Genomic DNA, 13,756 nt, shown 5'->3' on the forward strand with positions numbered 1-13,756 from the left:
GGGGTGGCCCCTATAGGAGTCTGGTGGAGTGGTGGTGGGGTGGCCCCTATAGGAGTCTGGTGTAGTGGTGGTGGGGTGGCCCCTATAGGAGTCTGGTGTAGTGGTGGTGGGGTGGCCCCTATAGGAGTCTGGTGGAGTGGTGGTGGGGTGGCCCCTATAGGAGTCTGGTGTAGTGGTGGTGGGGTGGCCCCTATAGGAGTCTGGTGTAGTGGTGGTGGGGTGGCCCCTATAGGAGTCTGGTGGAGTGGTGGTGGGGTGGCCCCTATAGGAGTCTGGTGTAGTGGTGGTGGGGTGGCCCCTATAGGAGTCTGGTGTAGTGGTGGTGGGGTGGCCCCTATAGGAGTCTGGTGTGGTGGAGGGGTGGCCCCTATAGGAGTCTGGTGTAGTGGTGGTGGGGTGGCCCCTATAGGAGTCTGGTGTAGTGGTGGTGGGGTGGCCCCTATAGGAGTCTGGTGTAGTGGTGGTGGGGTGGCCCTATAGGAGTCTGGTGTAGTGGTGGTGGGGTGGCCCTATAGGAGTCTGGTGTAGTGGTGGTGGGGTGGCCCTATAGGAGTCTGGTGTAGTGGTGGTGGGGTGGCCCTATAGGAGTCTGGTGTAGTGTTGGTGGGGTGGCCCCTATAGGAGTCTGGTGGAGTGTTGGTGGGGTGGCCCCTATAGGAGTCTGGTGGAGTGGTGTTGGGGTGGCCCCTATAGGAGTCTGGTGTAGTGGTGGTGGGGTGGCCCCTATAGGAGTCTGGTGTAGTGGTGGTGGGGTGGCCCCTATAGGAGTCTGGTGGTGGGGTGGCCCTATAGGAGTCTGGTGGAGTGGTGTTGGGGTGGCCCCTATAGGAGTCTGGTGTAGTGGTGGTGGGGTGGCCCCTATAGGAGTCTGGTGGTGGGGTGGCCCTATAGGAGTCTGGTGGAGTGGTGTTGGGGTGGCCCTATAGGAGTCTGGTGTAGTGGTGGTGGGGTGGCCCCTATAGGAGTCTGGTGGAGTGGTGTTGGGGTGGCCCTATAGGAGTCTGGTGTAGTGGTGGTGGGGTGGCCCTATGGCCCTTTTAATGTTATTAAACATGGAAATGTTAATGTTAAACTTGGATTAGCTATCACAACGTTGGAACATAGCAGTGATCCCCTGGAACACATAGCCGGGCCTCTGTACGCCTATGTAGATACTCCAAATAAAATCAGCCGTATCCAGCTACAATAGTCATTTACAACATTAACAATGTCTACACTGTATTTCTGATCAACTTGATATTATTTTAATGGACAAAAAAATGTGCTTTTCCTTAAAGAAAAGGACATTTCTAAGTGACACCAAACTTTTGAACGGTTGTGTAGTCATGGCTCTATGTAGTACTGTGTGCCTCCCATAGTCTGTTCTGGACTTGGGGACTGTGAAGAGACCTCTGGTGGCATGTCTTGTGGAGTATGCATGGGTGTCCGAGCTGTGTTCTAGTAGTTCAAACAGACAACTCGGTTCCTTCAGCTTGTCAACACAGCTCTTACAAAAACAAGTAATGAGGAAGTCAATCTCTCCTCCACTTCGAGCCATGAGAGTTTGACATGCATGTTATTAATGTTAGCTCTCGCTGTACTTTTAAGGGTCAGACGTACTGCCCTGTTCTGAGCCAACTGCAATTTTCCCAAGTCCCTCTTTGTGGCACCTGACCACACTACTGAACTGTAGTCCAGGTGCGACAAAACTAGGGCCTGTAGGACCTGCCTTGTTGATAAAATCAAATCAAATCAAAGTTTATTTGTGCGCTGAATACAACAGGTGTAGACCTTACAGTGAAATGCTTACTTACAGGCTCTAACCAAATGTGCAAAAAAGTTATTAGGTGAACAATAGGTAGGTAAAGAACAGTGAAAAGACAGGATATATACAGTAGAGAGGATATATACAGTAGCGAGGCTACATACCGACACCGGTTAGTCAGGCTGATTGAGGTAGTATGTACATGTAGATATGGTTAAAGTGACTATGCATATATGATGAACAGAGAGTAGCAGCAGCGTAAAAAGAGGGGTTGCGGGGGGGGGGCACACAATGCAAACAGTCTGGGTAGCCATTTCATTACCTGTTCTTATGGTTGGGGGTAAAAACTGTTGAGAAGCCTTTTTGTCCTAGACTTGGCACTCCGGTACCGTTTGTAGTAGAGAGAAAACTCTGACTGGGGTGGCTGGGGTCTTTGACAATTGTTAGGGCCTTTCTCTGACACGGCCTGGTGTAGAGGTCCTGGATGGCAGGCAGCTTAGCCCCAGTGATGTACTGGGCCGTACGCACTACCCTCTGTAGTGCCTTGAGGTCAGAGGCCGAGCAGTTGCCGTACCAGGCAGTGATGCAACCAGTCAGGATGCTCTCGATGGTGCAGCTGTAGAATCTTTTGAGGATCTCAGGACCCATGCCAAATCATTTTAGTTTCCTGAGGGGGAATAGGCTTTGTCGTGCCCTCTTCACGACTGTCTTGGTGTGTTTGGACCATTCTAGTTTGTTGTTGATGTGGACACCAAGGAACTTGAAGCTCTCAACCTGCTCCTCTACAGCCCTGTCGATGAGAATGGGAGTGCTCGGTCCTCCTTTTCCTGTAGTCCAAAATAATCTCCTTAGTCTTGGTTGCGTTGAGGGATAGGTTGTTATTCTGGCACCACCCGGCCAGGTGGCCTCCTCCCTATAGGCTGTCTCGTCGTTGATCAGGCCTACCACTGTTGTGTCATCTGCAAACTTAATGATGGTGTTGGAGTCATGCCTGGCCATGCAGTCGTGGGTGAACAGGGAGTACAGGAGGGGACTGAGTACGCACCCCTGGAGAGCTCCAGTGTTGAGGATCAGCATGGCAGATGTGTTGCTGCCTACCCTCACCACCTGGGGGCGGCCCGTCAGGAAGTCCAGGATCCAGTTGCAGAGGGAGGTGTTCAGTCCCAGGATCCTTAGCTTAGTGATGAACTTTGAGGGTACTATGGTGTTGAACGCTGAGCTGTAGTCAATGAATAGCATTCTCACATAAGTGTTCTTTTTGTCCAGGTGGGAAAGGGCAGTGTGGAGTGCAATAGAGATTGCATCATCTGTGGATCTGTCTGGGCGGTATGCAAATTGGAGTTGGTCTAGGGTGTCAGGGATAATGGTGTTGATGTGAGCCATTATCAGCCTTTCAAAGCACTTCATGGCTACAGACGTGAGTGCTACGGGTTTGTAGTCATTCAGGCAGGTTGCCTTGGTGTTCTTGGGCACAGGGACTATGGTGGTCTGCTTGAAACATGTTGGTATTACAGACACAATCAGGGACATGTTGAAAATGTCAGTGAAGACACCTGCCAGTTGGTCAGCACATGCCCGGAGCACACGTCCCGGTAATCCGTCTGGCCCACAGCCTTGTGAATGTTTACCTGTTTAAAGGTCTGACTCATGTCGGCTACGGAGAGCGTGATCACACAGTCGTCCAGAACAGCTGATGCTCTCATGCATGCCTCAGTGTTGCTTGCCTCGAAGCGAGCAAGCAACACTGTTGGGCCAGTAACACTTTCGGTTACTGGCCCAACACTGTGTTTTAAAAAAAAGCAAAGGCAGAGCAGCGCTTTATTATGGACAAATTTCTCCCCATCTTAGCTCCTGTTGTATCAACATGTTTTGACCATGACAGTTTACAATCCAGGGCTACTCCAAGCAGTTTAGTCACCTCAACTTGCTCAATTTCCACATTATTCATTACGAGATGTAGTTGAGGTTTAGGGTTTAGTGAATGATTTGTCCCAAATACAATGCTTTTAGTTTTGGAAATATGTAGGACTAACTTATTCCTTGCTACCCATTCCGAAACTAACTGCAGCTCTTTGTTGAGTGTTGCAGTCATTTCAGTCGCTGTAGTAGCTGACGTGTATAGTGTTGAGTCATCTGCATATATAGACACACTAGCCTTACTCAAAGCCAGTGGCACGTCATCAGTAAAAATGTAAATAAACATTTAAAAAATCAAGGGGACTAAACAGCTACCTTGGGGAATTCCTGCTTCTACTTCGATTATGTTTGAGAGACTTCCATTAAAGAACCCTCTCTGTGTTCTGTTAGACAAGTAACTCTTTATCCACATTATAGCAGGGGGTGTAAAGCCATAACACATACGTTTTTCCAGCAGTAGACTATGATCGATAATGTCAAAAGGTGCGCTAAAGTCTAACAAGACAGCCTCCACAATCATGTTTTCATCAATTTCTCTCTGCCAATCATCAGTCATTTGTGTCAGACCCCAGTGGCTAGTCATTGTTGATAGTCAACAATCATTTTGTCAACTCTTCCACACTGACTTTACGGAATTCAAAAGTACAATTGTCTTTCATAATTTGGTCAGATATTCTTGGACGTGTAGTGTCAGGGTGTGTTGCTGGCATGTCATCCTTAAGTTTGTTTATCTTGCTAATTTATTTTTTTATTTCTTTAACTTTTATTTAACTAGCAAGTCAGTTAAGAACAAATTCTTATTTACAATGATGGCCTAGGAACAGTGGGTTAACTGCCTTGTTCAGGGGCAGAACGACAGATTTGTACCTTGTCAGCTCGGGGATTCGATCTAGCACCCTTTCGGTACTGGCCCAAAACTCTAACCACTCTAGGCTACCTGCCATCCCAATGAAAATGTCATTAAAGTAGTTGGAAATATCAGTAGGTTTTTCTGCTAGGTTTTATATCCACAGAAACCTCGCTCTAAACCACACATCACTCTGCTATGTTTTATATCCACAGAGTCCTAGCTCTAAACTACACACGACTCTGTTTTATATCCACAGAGCCCTAGCTCTAAACTACACATCACTCTGTTTTATATCCACAGAGTCCTAGCTCTAAACTACACACGACTCTGTTTTATATCCACAGAGCCCTAGCTCTAAACTACACATCACTCTGTTTTATATCCACAGAGCCCTAGCTCTAAACTACATGACTCTGTTTTATATCCACAGAGCCCTAGCTCTAAACTACACATCACTCTGTTTTATATCCACAGAGTCCTAGCTCTAAACTACACGACTCTGTTTTATATCCACAGAGTCCTAGCTCTAAACTACACATCACTCTGTTTTATATCCACAGAGTCCTAGCTCTAAACTACACATCACTCTGTTTTATATCCACAGAGTCCTAGCTCTAAACTACACATCACTCTGTTTTATATCCACAGAGTCCTAGCTCTAAACTACATGACTCTGTTTTATATCCACAGAGCCCTAGCTCTAAACTACACATCACTCTGTTTTATATCCACAGAGCCCTAGCTCTAAACTACACATCACTCTGTTTTATACCCACAGAGTCCTAGCTCTAAACTACATGACTCTGTTTTATATCCACAGAGTCCTAGCTCTAAACTACACATCACTCTGTTTTATATCCACAGAGTCCTAGCTCTAAACTACACGACTCTGTTTTATATCCACAGAGTCCTAGCTCTAAACTACACATCACTCTGTTTTATATCCACAGAGCCCTAGCTCTAAACTACACATCACTCTGTTTTATACCCACAGAGTCCTAGCTCTAAACTACACATCACTCTGTTTTATATCCACAGAGTCCTAGCTCTAAACTACACATTAAAATGTTTTATATCCACAGTCCTAGCTCTAAACTACACATTAAAATGTTTTATATCCACAGAGTCAACTTCAACTGTAGTTGATCCTACAGCGTACAGTCAGCCTGGTTCCAACAGGATATAACCCTAGGATATAACCCTGTGGCGCTACAGTAGGGGCGGCAGGTAGCCTAGTGGTTAGAGCGTTGGGCCAGTAACCAAAAGGTTGCTGGATAGAATCCCAGAGCTGACAAGGTAAAAGTCTGTCGTTCTGCATCTAAGCAAGGCAGTTAACCCACTGTTCCCCGGGCCCTGAGTAAGGCAGTTAACCCACTGTTCCCCGGGCCCTGAGTAAGGCAGTTAACCCACTGTTCCCCGGGCCCTGAGTAAGGCAGTTAACCCACTGTTCCCCGGGCCCTGAGTAAGGCAGTTAACCCACTGTTCCCCGGGTGCCGAAGACGTGGATGTCGAATAAGGCAGCCCCCCGCACCTCTCTGATTCAGTTGGGTTGGGTTAAATCTGGAAGACACATTTCAGTTGAATGCATTCAGTTCTACAACTTTCCCTAGTTGATCCCACAGTATAGAGTCAGCCTGGTTCCAACAGGATACAACCTGAAGCCTGTGGCTGTACTGTGGCTGATCCTACAGCATAGAGTCAGCCTGGTGCAAACAGGATATAAGTGTAAGTAATCCTAGTGCTGGCTATGTAACCATCTAGCTGGCTGGTATACTGTCTGGTTACTGGCTGTCTGAGTCACTGTCTGGCTGTGTTACAGGCTGGGTAACTGTCTTTCAAATCAAAGTGTATTTGTCACGTGCACCAAATACAACAGGCTCTAACCAGTGCAAAAAATGTATTAGGTGAACAATAGGTAAGTAAAGAAATAATGTGTTACTTGGTGGCTGGCAGGGTGACCTTACAGTGAAATGCTTACTTACAGGCTCTAACCAATAATGCAAAGGTGAACAATAGGTAAGTAATGTTACATGCTGGCTGTCTGGGTTACTGGCTGGGTAACTGTCTGGTTGTGTTGGTGTCTGGCTGGGTTACTCGCTGGTTGGCTGAGTAACTGTCTGGCCCTGTTACAGGCTGGCTGGGTTACAGGCTGGCTGGCTGGATGGTTGGGTAACTGTCTGGCTGGGTTACAGGCTGGCTGGCTGGCTGGCTGGCTGCATAACTGTCTGGCTCTGTTACATGCTGGCTGGGTAACTGGCTGGCTGGGTAACTGGCTGGCTGGGTAACTGGCTGGCTGGGTAACTGGCAGGCTGGGTAACTGTCTTGCTTGGGTTACTGTCGTGCTGTCTGGCTCTGTTACAGGCTGGCTGGCTGGGTGACTGGCTGGCTGGGGGACTGTCTGGCTGTGTTACAGCCTGGCTGGCTGGCTGGCTGGCTGGGTAACTGTCTGGCTTTTTGGCTGGGTTACAGGCTGGCCGGCTGGGTACCTGTCTGGCTGTGGTACATGCTGTCTGGCTGGGTAACTAGCTGGTTGGCTTACTGGCTGGCTGGGTAACTGTCTGGCAGTTTGGCTGGGTAACTGTCTGGCTGGGTAACTGGATGGCTGGGTAACTGGCTGGCTGGGTAACTGGCTGGCTGGGTAACTGTCTGGCAGTTTGGCTGGGTTACATGCTGGCTGGGTAACTGGCTGGCTGGGTAACTGTCTGGCTGGGTAACTGTCTGGCTGGGTAACTGGCTGGCTGGCTGGCTGGCTGGCTGGCTGGGTAACTGTCTGGCTGGGTAACTGGCTGGCTGGCTGGGTAACTGTCTGGCTGGGTTACAGGCTGGCTGGCTGGATGACTGGGTAACTGGATGGTTGGGTAACTGTCTGGCTGGGTTACAGGCTGGCTGGCTGGATGGCTGGGTAACTGGCTGGCTGGGTAACTGGCTGGCTGGGTAACTGGCTGGCTGGGTAACTGGCTGGCTGGGTTACAGGCTGGCTGGGTAACTGGCTGGCTGGGTAACTGGCTGGCTGGGTAACTGGCTGGCTGGGTTACAGGCTGGCTGGGTAACTGGCTGGCTGGGTAACTGTCTGGCTGTGTTACAGGCTGGAGGTTGCATAGCCAAGCTTCTGAGAAACAGCTTTCTCTGATTTTGTTCTTGGCAAGACACATCCATGCACACCCACCGACACACACACACACACACACACACACACACACACACACACACACACACACACACACACACACACACACACACACACACACACACCCACCGACACACACACACACACACACACACACACACACACACACACACACACACACACACACACACACACACACACACACACACACACACAGACACAGACACACACACACACACACACACACGCGGCAGGACGTTGACATCTGGAAACGCTTACAGTGATTCTCCCAGCTCCCCTATCAAATTTCCTCTGACACAGAACACCAGATGAAAGGAGAGAGAGAGAGAAAGAGAAAGAATTGGAACATTTGAATAAATGCTGAATGATTGATCTGGCAGGCTGGGTAACTGCCTGGCTGTTTGGCTGGGTTACTGCCTTGCTGGGTAACGGCCTGGCTGTTTGGCTGGGTTACTGCCTGGCTGGGTAACTGCCTGGCTGTTTGGCTGGGTTACTGGCTGGCTGGGTAACTGTATGGCTGTTTGGCTGGGTTACTGGCTGGCTGGCTGGGTAACTGTCTAGCTGGCTGGGTTACTTTCTGGGTTACTGCCTGGCGTGCTGTGTTACTGGCTGGCTGGCTGGCTGGGTAACCATCTGGCTGGGTTACTGGCTGGCTGGCTGGCTGGGTAACCGTCTGGCTGGGTAACTGGCTGGCTGGCTGTCTGTGCTGCTGGCTGTCTGTGTTGCTGGCTGGCTGGGTAACTGGCTGGCTGGGTTACTGTCTGGCTGGCTGGGTAACTGTCTGGCTGTGTTGCTGGCTGGCTGGGTAACTGTCTGGCTGGCTGGGTAACTGTCTGTTTGGCTGGGTAACTGTCTGTTTGGCTGGGTAACTGTCTGGCTGGGTTACTGGCTGGCTGGGTAACTAGCTGGTTGGGTTACTGGCTGGCTGGCTGGCTGGGTAACTGGCTGGCTGGCTGGCTGGGTTACTGGCTGGCTGGCTGGGTAACTGGCTGGCTGTCTGTGCTGCTGGCCGTCTGTGTTGCTGGCTGGCTGGGTAACTGGCTGGCTCGGTAACTGGCTGGCTGTCTGTGCTGCTGGCTGTCTGTGTTGCTGGCTGGCTGGGTAACTGGCTGGCTGGGTTACCAGCTGACTGGCTGGGTAACTGTCTGGCTGTGTTACTGGCTGGCTGGCTGGGTAACTGTCTGTCTGTCTGTGTTATAGGCTGGCTGGGTGTCTGTCTGTCTGTCAGTGTTGCTGGCTGGCTGGGTAACTGTCTTGCTTGGGTTACTGTCGTGCTGTCTGGCTCTGTTACAGGCTGGCTGGCTGGGTGACTGGCTGGCTGGGGGACTGTCTGGCTGTGTTACAGCCTGGCTGGCTGGCTGGCTGGCTGGCTGGGTAACTGTCTGGCTTTTTGGCTGGGTTACAGGCTGGCCGGCTGGGTACCTGTCTGGCTGTGGTACATGCTGTCTGGCTGGGTAACTAGCTGGTTGGCTTACTGGCTGGCTGGGTAACTGTCTGGCAGTTTGGCTGGGTAACTGTCTGGCTGGGTAACTGGATGGCTGGGTAACTGGCTGGCTGGGTAACTGGCTGGCTGGGTAACTGTCTGGCAGTTTGGCTGGGTTACATGCTGGCTGGGTAACTGGCTGGCTGGGTAACTGTCTGGCTGGGTAACTGTCTGGCTGGGTAACTGGCTGGCTGGCTGGCTGGCTGGCTGGGTAACTGTCTGGCTGGGTAACTGGCTGGCTGGCTGGGTAACTGTCTGGCTGGGTTACAGGCTGGCTGGCTGGATGACTGGGTAACTGGATGGTTGGGTAACTGTCTGGCTGGGTTACAGGCTGGCTGGCTGGATGGCTGGGTAACTGGCTGGCTGGGTAACTGTCTGGCTGGGTTACAGGCTGGCTGGCTGGATGGTTGGGTAACTGTCTGGCTGGGTTACAGGCTGGCTGGCTGGATGGCTGGGTAACTGGCTGGCTGGCTGGCTGGCTGGGTAACTGGCTGGCTGGGTAACTGGCTGGCTGGGTTACAGGCTGGCTGGGTAACTGGCTGGCTGGGTAACTGGCTGGCTGGGTAACTGGCTGGCTGGGTTACAGGCTGGCTGGGTAACTGGCTGGCTGGGTAACTGTCTGGCTGTGTTACAGACTGGAGGTTGCATAGCCAAGCTTCTGAGAAACAGCTTTCTCTGATTTTGTTCTTGGCAAGACACATCCATGCACACCCACCGACACACACACACACACACACACACACACACACACACACACACACACACACACACACACACACACACACACACACACACACACACACACACACACACACCGACACACACACGCGGCAGGACGTTGACATCTGGAAACGCTTACAGTGATTCTCCCAAGCCCCCTATCGGATTTCCTCCGACACAGAACACCAGACAGAAGGAGAGAGCGAGAGAAAGAACTGGAAGATTTAAATAAATGCTGAATGACTGATTGCTAGAGAACTGTAGTGGGAATGTGTTCTGAATAAGACACTTTGAATTTGGAGTTTAAATGTAAAGAAAAACAACTAGATGTTTAAATGGTTGTTGTTAGCTGGATAAGTTGTTTTCATGTTAGACTAAAACAGAGCCTTGTGGAGGGTTGGATTGTTGTCTTTGTGTTCTCCTGGTTTTCAGTTTGATCCAGTTCATGTCATTGTGTTTTTTTTTTACCTCACAACTCTCAGCCTTCGTCAGCAAAACTATTCTAGCTGACAGTTTCTAAAACGCCTTCAACTAAAGATGAAAACCTTTTTCCAATTATAGTACTCCGCCCAGATCAACTAGCTAGCTATATCACAGGCACCCCCTATAAAGAGCTAGCTATATCACAGCTCCATTAAAAGGATTATGGTGATTGTAGATGCTCATGTTACAGAATAACCTCTTTGATGTCAGGCAATGTCTTGGATTGATTGTGTCATGTATATGGAGCTCTTGTTCTGTACAAGAAAAATTTATATGTTTTCTCCTTCGCTGTGCCAATGGGCTTGTGGCAAGTCCATGTTTAGCTGCAGATGCTAATGGGCCTGTGGCAAGTCAATGACTCCATGGAGATCTGTTTAGCTGCAGATGCTAATGGGCCTGTGGCAAGTCAATGACTCCATGGAGATCTGTTTAGCTGCAGATGCTAATGGGCCTGTGGCAAGTCAATGACTCCATGGAGATCTGTTTAGCTGCAGATGCTAATGAGCCTTTGGTGGTCAATGGCGCCATGGAGATCTGTTTAGCTGCAGATGCTAATGAGCCTGTGGCAAGTCAATGGCTCCATGAAGATCTGTTTAGCTGCAGGTACTAGCCTGATTCTAAGTGGCAATAGAATCAGAATATATTTACACTGTGTATATTTACACTGAACAAAAATATAAACGTAACACGTAAAGTATTGATCCCATGTTTTATGAAATGAAATAAAAGATCCCAGAAATGTTCCATACGCACAAAATGTTTTTTTTTCTCCAAAATGTTGTGCACAAATCTGTTCACATCCCTGTTAGTGAGCATTACCTGACAGGTGTGGCATATCAAGAAGCTGATTAAACAGCGTGATCATTACACAGGTGCACCTTGTGCTGTTGTGTCACACAACACAATGCCACAGAGTTTTAGGGGAGCGTGCAACTGGCATGCTGACTGCAGGAATGTAAATGAATGTTAATTTCTCTACCATAAGCCTCCTCCAACATCGTTTTAGAGAATTTGGAAGTACGTCCAATCTGCCTCACAACCACAGACCACGTGTAACCATGGCAACCCAGGACCTCCACATCCGTCTTCTTCACCTGCTGGATGGTCTGAGATCAGCCACCCGGACAGCTGATGAAACTGTGGGTTTGTCTGAGACCAGCCACCTGGACAGCTGATGAAACTGTGGGTTTGTCTGAGACCAGCCACCTGGACAGCTGATGAAACTGTGGGTTTGTCTGAGACCAGCCACCTGGACAGCTGATGAAACTGTGGGTTTGTCTGAGACCAGCCACCCAGACAGCTGATGAAACTGTGGGTTTGTCTGAGACCAGCCACCCAGACAGCTGATGAAACTGAGGGTTTGTCTGAGACCAGCCACCCGGACAGCTGATGAAACTGTGGGTTTGTCTGAGACCAGCCACCCAGACAGCTGATGAAACTGAGGGTTTGTCTGAGACCAGCCACCCGGACAGCTGATGAAACTGTGGGTTTGTCTGAGACCAGCCACCCGGACAGCTGATGAAACTGTGGGTTTGTCTGAGACCAGCCACCCAGACAGCTGATGAAACTGTGGGTTTGTCTGAGACCAGCCACCCGGACAGCTGATGAAACTGTGGGTTTGTCTGAGACCAGCCACCCGGACAGCTGATGAAACTGTGGGTTTGTCTGAGACCAGCCACCCGGACAGCTGATGAAACTGTGGGTTTGCACAACCAAAGAATTTAGACACAAACTGTCAGAAACTGTCTCAGGGAAGCTCATCTCTGTGCTCGTTGTCCTCACCAGGGTCTTGACCTGAATGTAGTTTGGCGTTGTAACTGACTTCAGTGGGCAAATTCTCACCTTCGATGGCCACTGGCACGCTGGAGAATTGTGCTCTTCACAGATACATCCCTGTTTCAACTGTACCAGGCAGATGGCAGACGGCATGTATGGCGTCGTGTGCGCAAGTGGTTTGCTGATATCATCATTGTGAACAGAGTGCCCCATGGTGGAGGTGGGGTTATGGTATGGGCCCCATGGTGGTGGTGGGGTTATGGTATGGGCCCCATGGTGGAGGTGGGGTTATGGTATGGGCCCCATGGTGGTGGTGGGGTTATGGTATGGGCCCCATGGTGGTGGTGGGGTTATGGTATGGGCCCCATGGTGGAGGTGGGGTTATGGTATGGGCCCCATGGTGGTGGTGGGGTTATGGTATGGGCCCCATGGTGGTGGTGGGGTTATGGTATGGGCCCCATGGTGGAGGTGGGGTTATGGTATGGGCCCCATGGTGGAGGTGGGGTTATGGTATGGGCCCCATGGTGGAGGTGGGGTTATGGTATGGGCCCCATGGTGGAGGTGGGGTTATGGTATGGGCCCCATGGTGGAGGTGGGGTTATGGTATGGGCCCCATGGTGGAGGTGGGGTTATGGTATGGGCCCCATGGTGGTGGTGGGGTTATGGTATGGGCCCCATGGTGGAGGTGGGGTTATGGTATGGGCCCCATGGTGGTGGTGGGGTTATGGTATGGGCCCCATGGTGGAGGTGGGGTTATGGTATGGGCCCCATGGTGGAGGTGGGGTTATGGTATGGGCCCCATGGTGGAGGTGGGGTTATGGTATGGGCCCCATGGTGGTGGTGGGGTTATGGTATGGGCCCCATGGTGGAGGTGGGGTTATGGTATGGGCCCCATGGTGGAGGTGGGGTTATGGTATGGGCCCCATGGTGGTGGTGGGGTTATGGTATGGGCAGGAATAAGCTATGGACAACAAACACAATTGCATTTTATTGATGGCGACTTGAATGAGATATTGTGACGAGATCCTGAGGCCCATTTTCATGCCATTCATCCGCCGCCATCACCTCATGTTTCAGCGTGATAATGCACGGACCCATGTCGCAAGGATCTGTGCACAATTCCTGGATGCTGAAAATGTCCCAGTTCTTCCATGGCCTGTATACTCATCAGACATGTCACCCATTGAGCATGTTCGGGATGCTCTGGATCGACGTGTACGACAGCGTGTTCCAGTTCCCACCACCTTCCTTCACAGCCATTGAAGTGGAGTGGGGCAACATTCCACAGGCCACAATCAACAGCCTGATCAACTCTATGTGAAGGAGATGTGTCGCGCTGCATGAGGCTAAATGGTGGTCACACCAGATACTGACTGGTTTTCTGATCCACACCCCTACCTCTTTTTAAAGTTATCTGTGACCAACAGATGCATATCTATATTCCCAGTCATGTGAAATCCATAGATTACAGCCTAATGAATTTATTTAAAATGACTGATTTCCTTATATGAAGTGTAACTCAGTAAAATCTTAGAAATTGTTGCATTTATATTTTTGTTCTGTATATATATCTCTTTGACTGTTTTCTCCCAGGTGGGAGGTGTCTAAACTACAGCTCCCAGGGTGCACAAGGGC

General features: G+C 50.2%; 1 protein-coding gene across 2 annotated transcripts in view; it reads left to right on the top strand.

The window, feature by feature from the left end:
• The window catches only part of efcc1 (EF-hand and coiled-coil domain containing 1), a 67,954-nt gene that overhangs the window by 7,443 nt on the left and 46,755 nt on the right, over positions 1–13,756 (top strand). For both annotated transcript variants that reach the window (XM_082967772.1, XM_082967773.1), the window contains exon 3: positions 13,715–13,756. This exon is cut by the window's right edge and continues 107 nt beyond it. In XM_082967772.1, the coding sequence (XP_082823898.1) occupies positions 13,715–13,756 (42 nt within the window). The remainder of the gene's footprint in view (positions 1–13,714) is intronic.

This window comes from Salmo salar, chromosome 22, assembly GCF_965601325.2.
Source record: "Salmo salar chromosome 22, fSalSal1, whole genome shotgun sequence".
Lineage (NCBI taxonomy): Eukaryota > Metazoa > Chordata > Actinopteri > Salmoniformes > Salmonidae > Salmo > Salmo salar.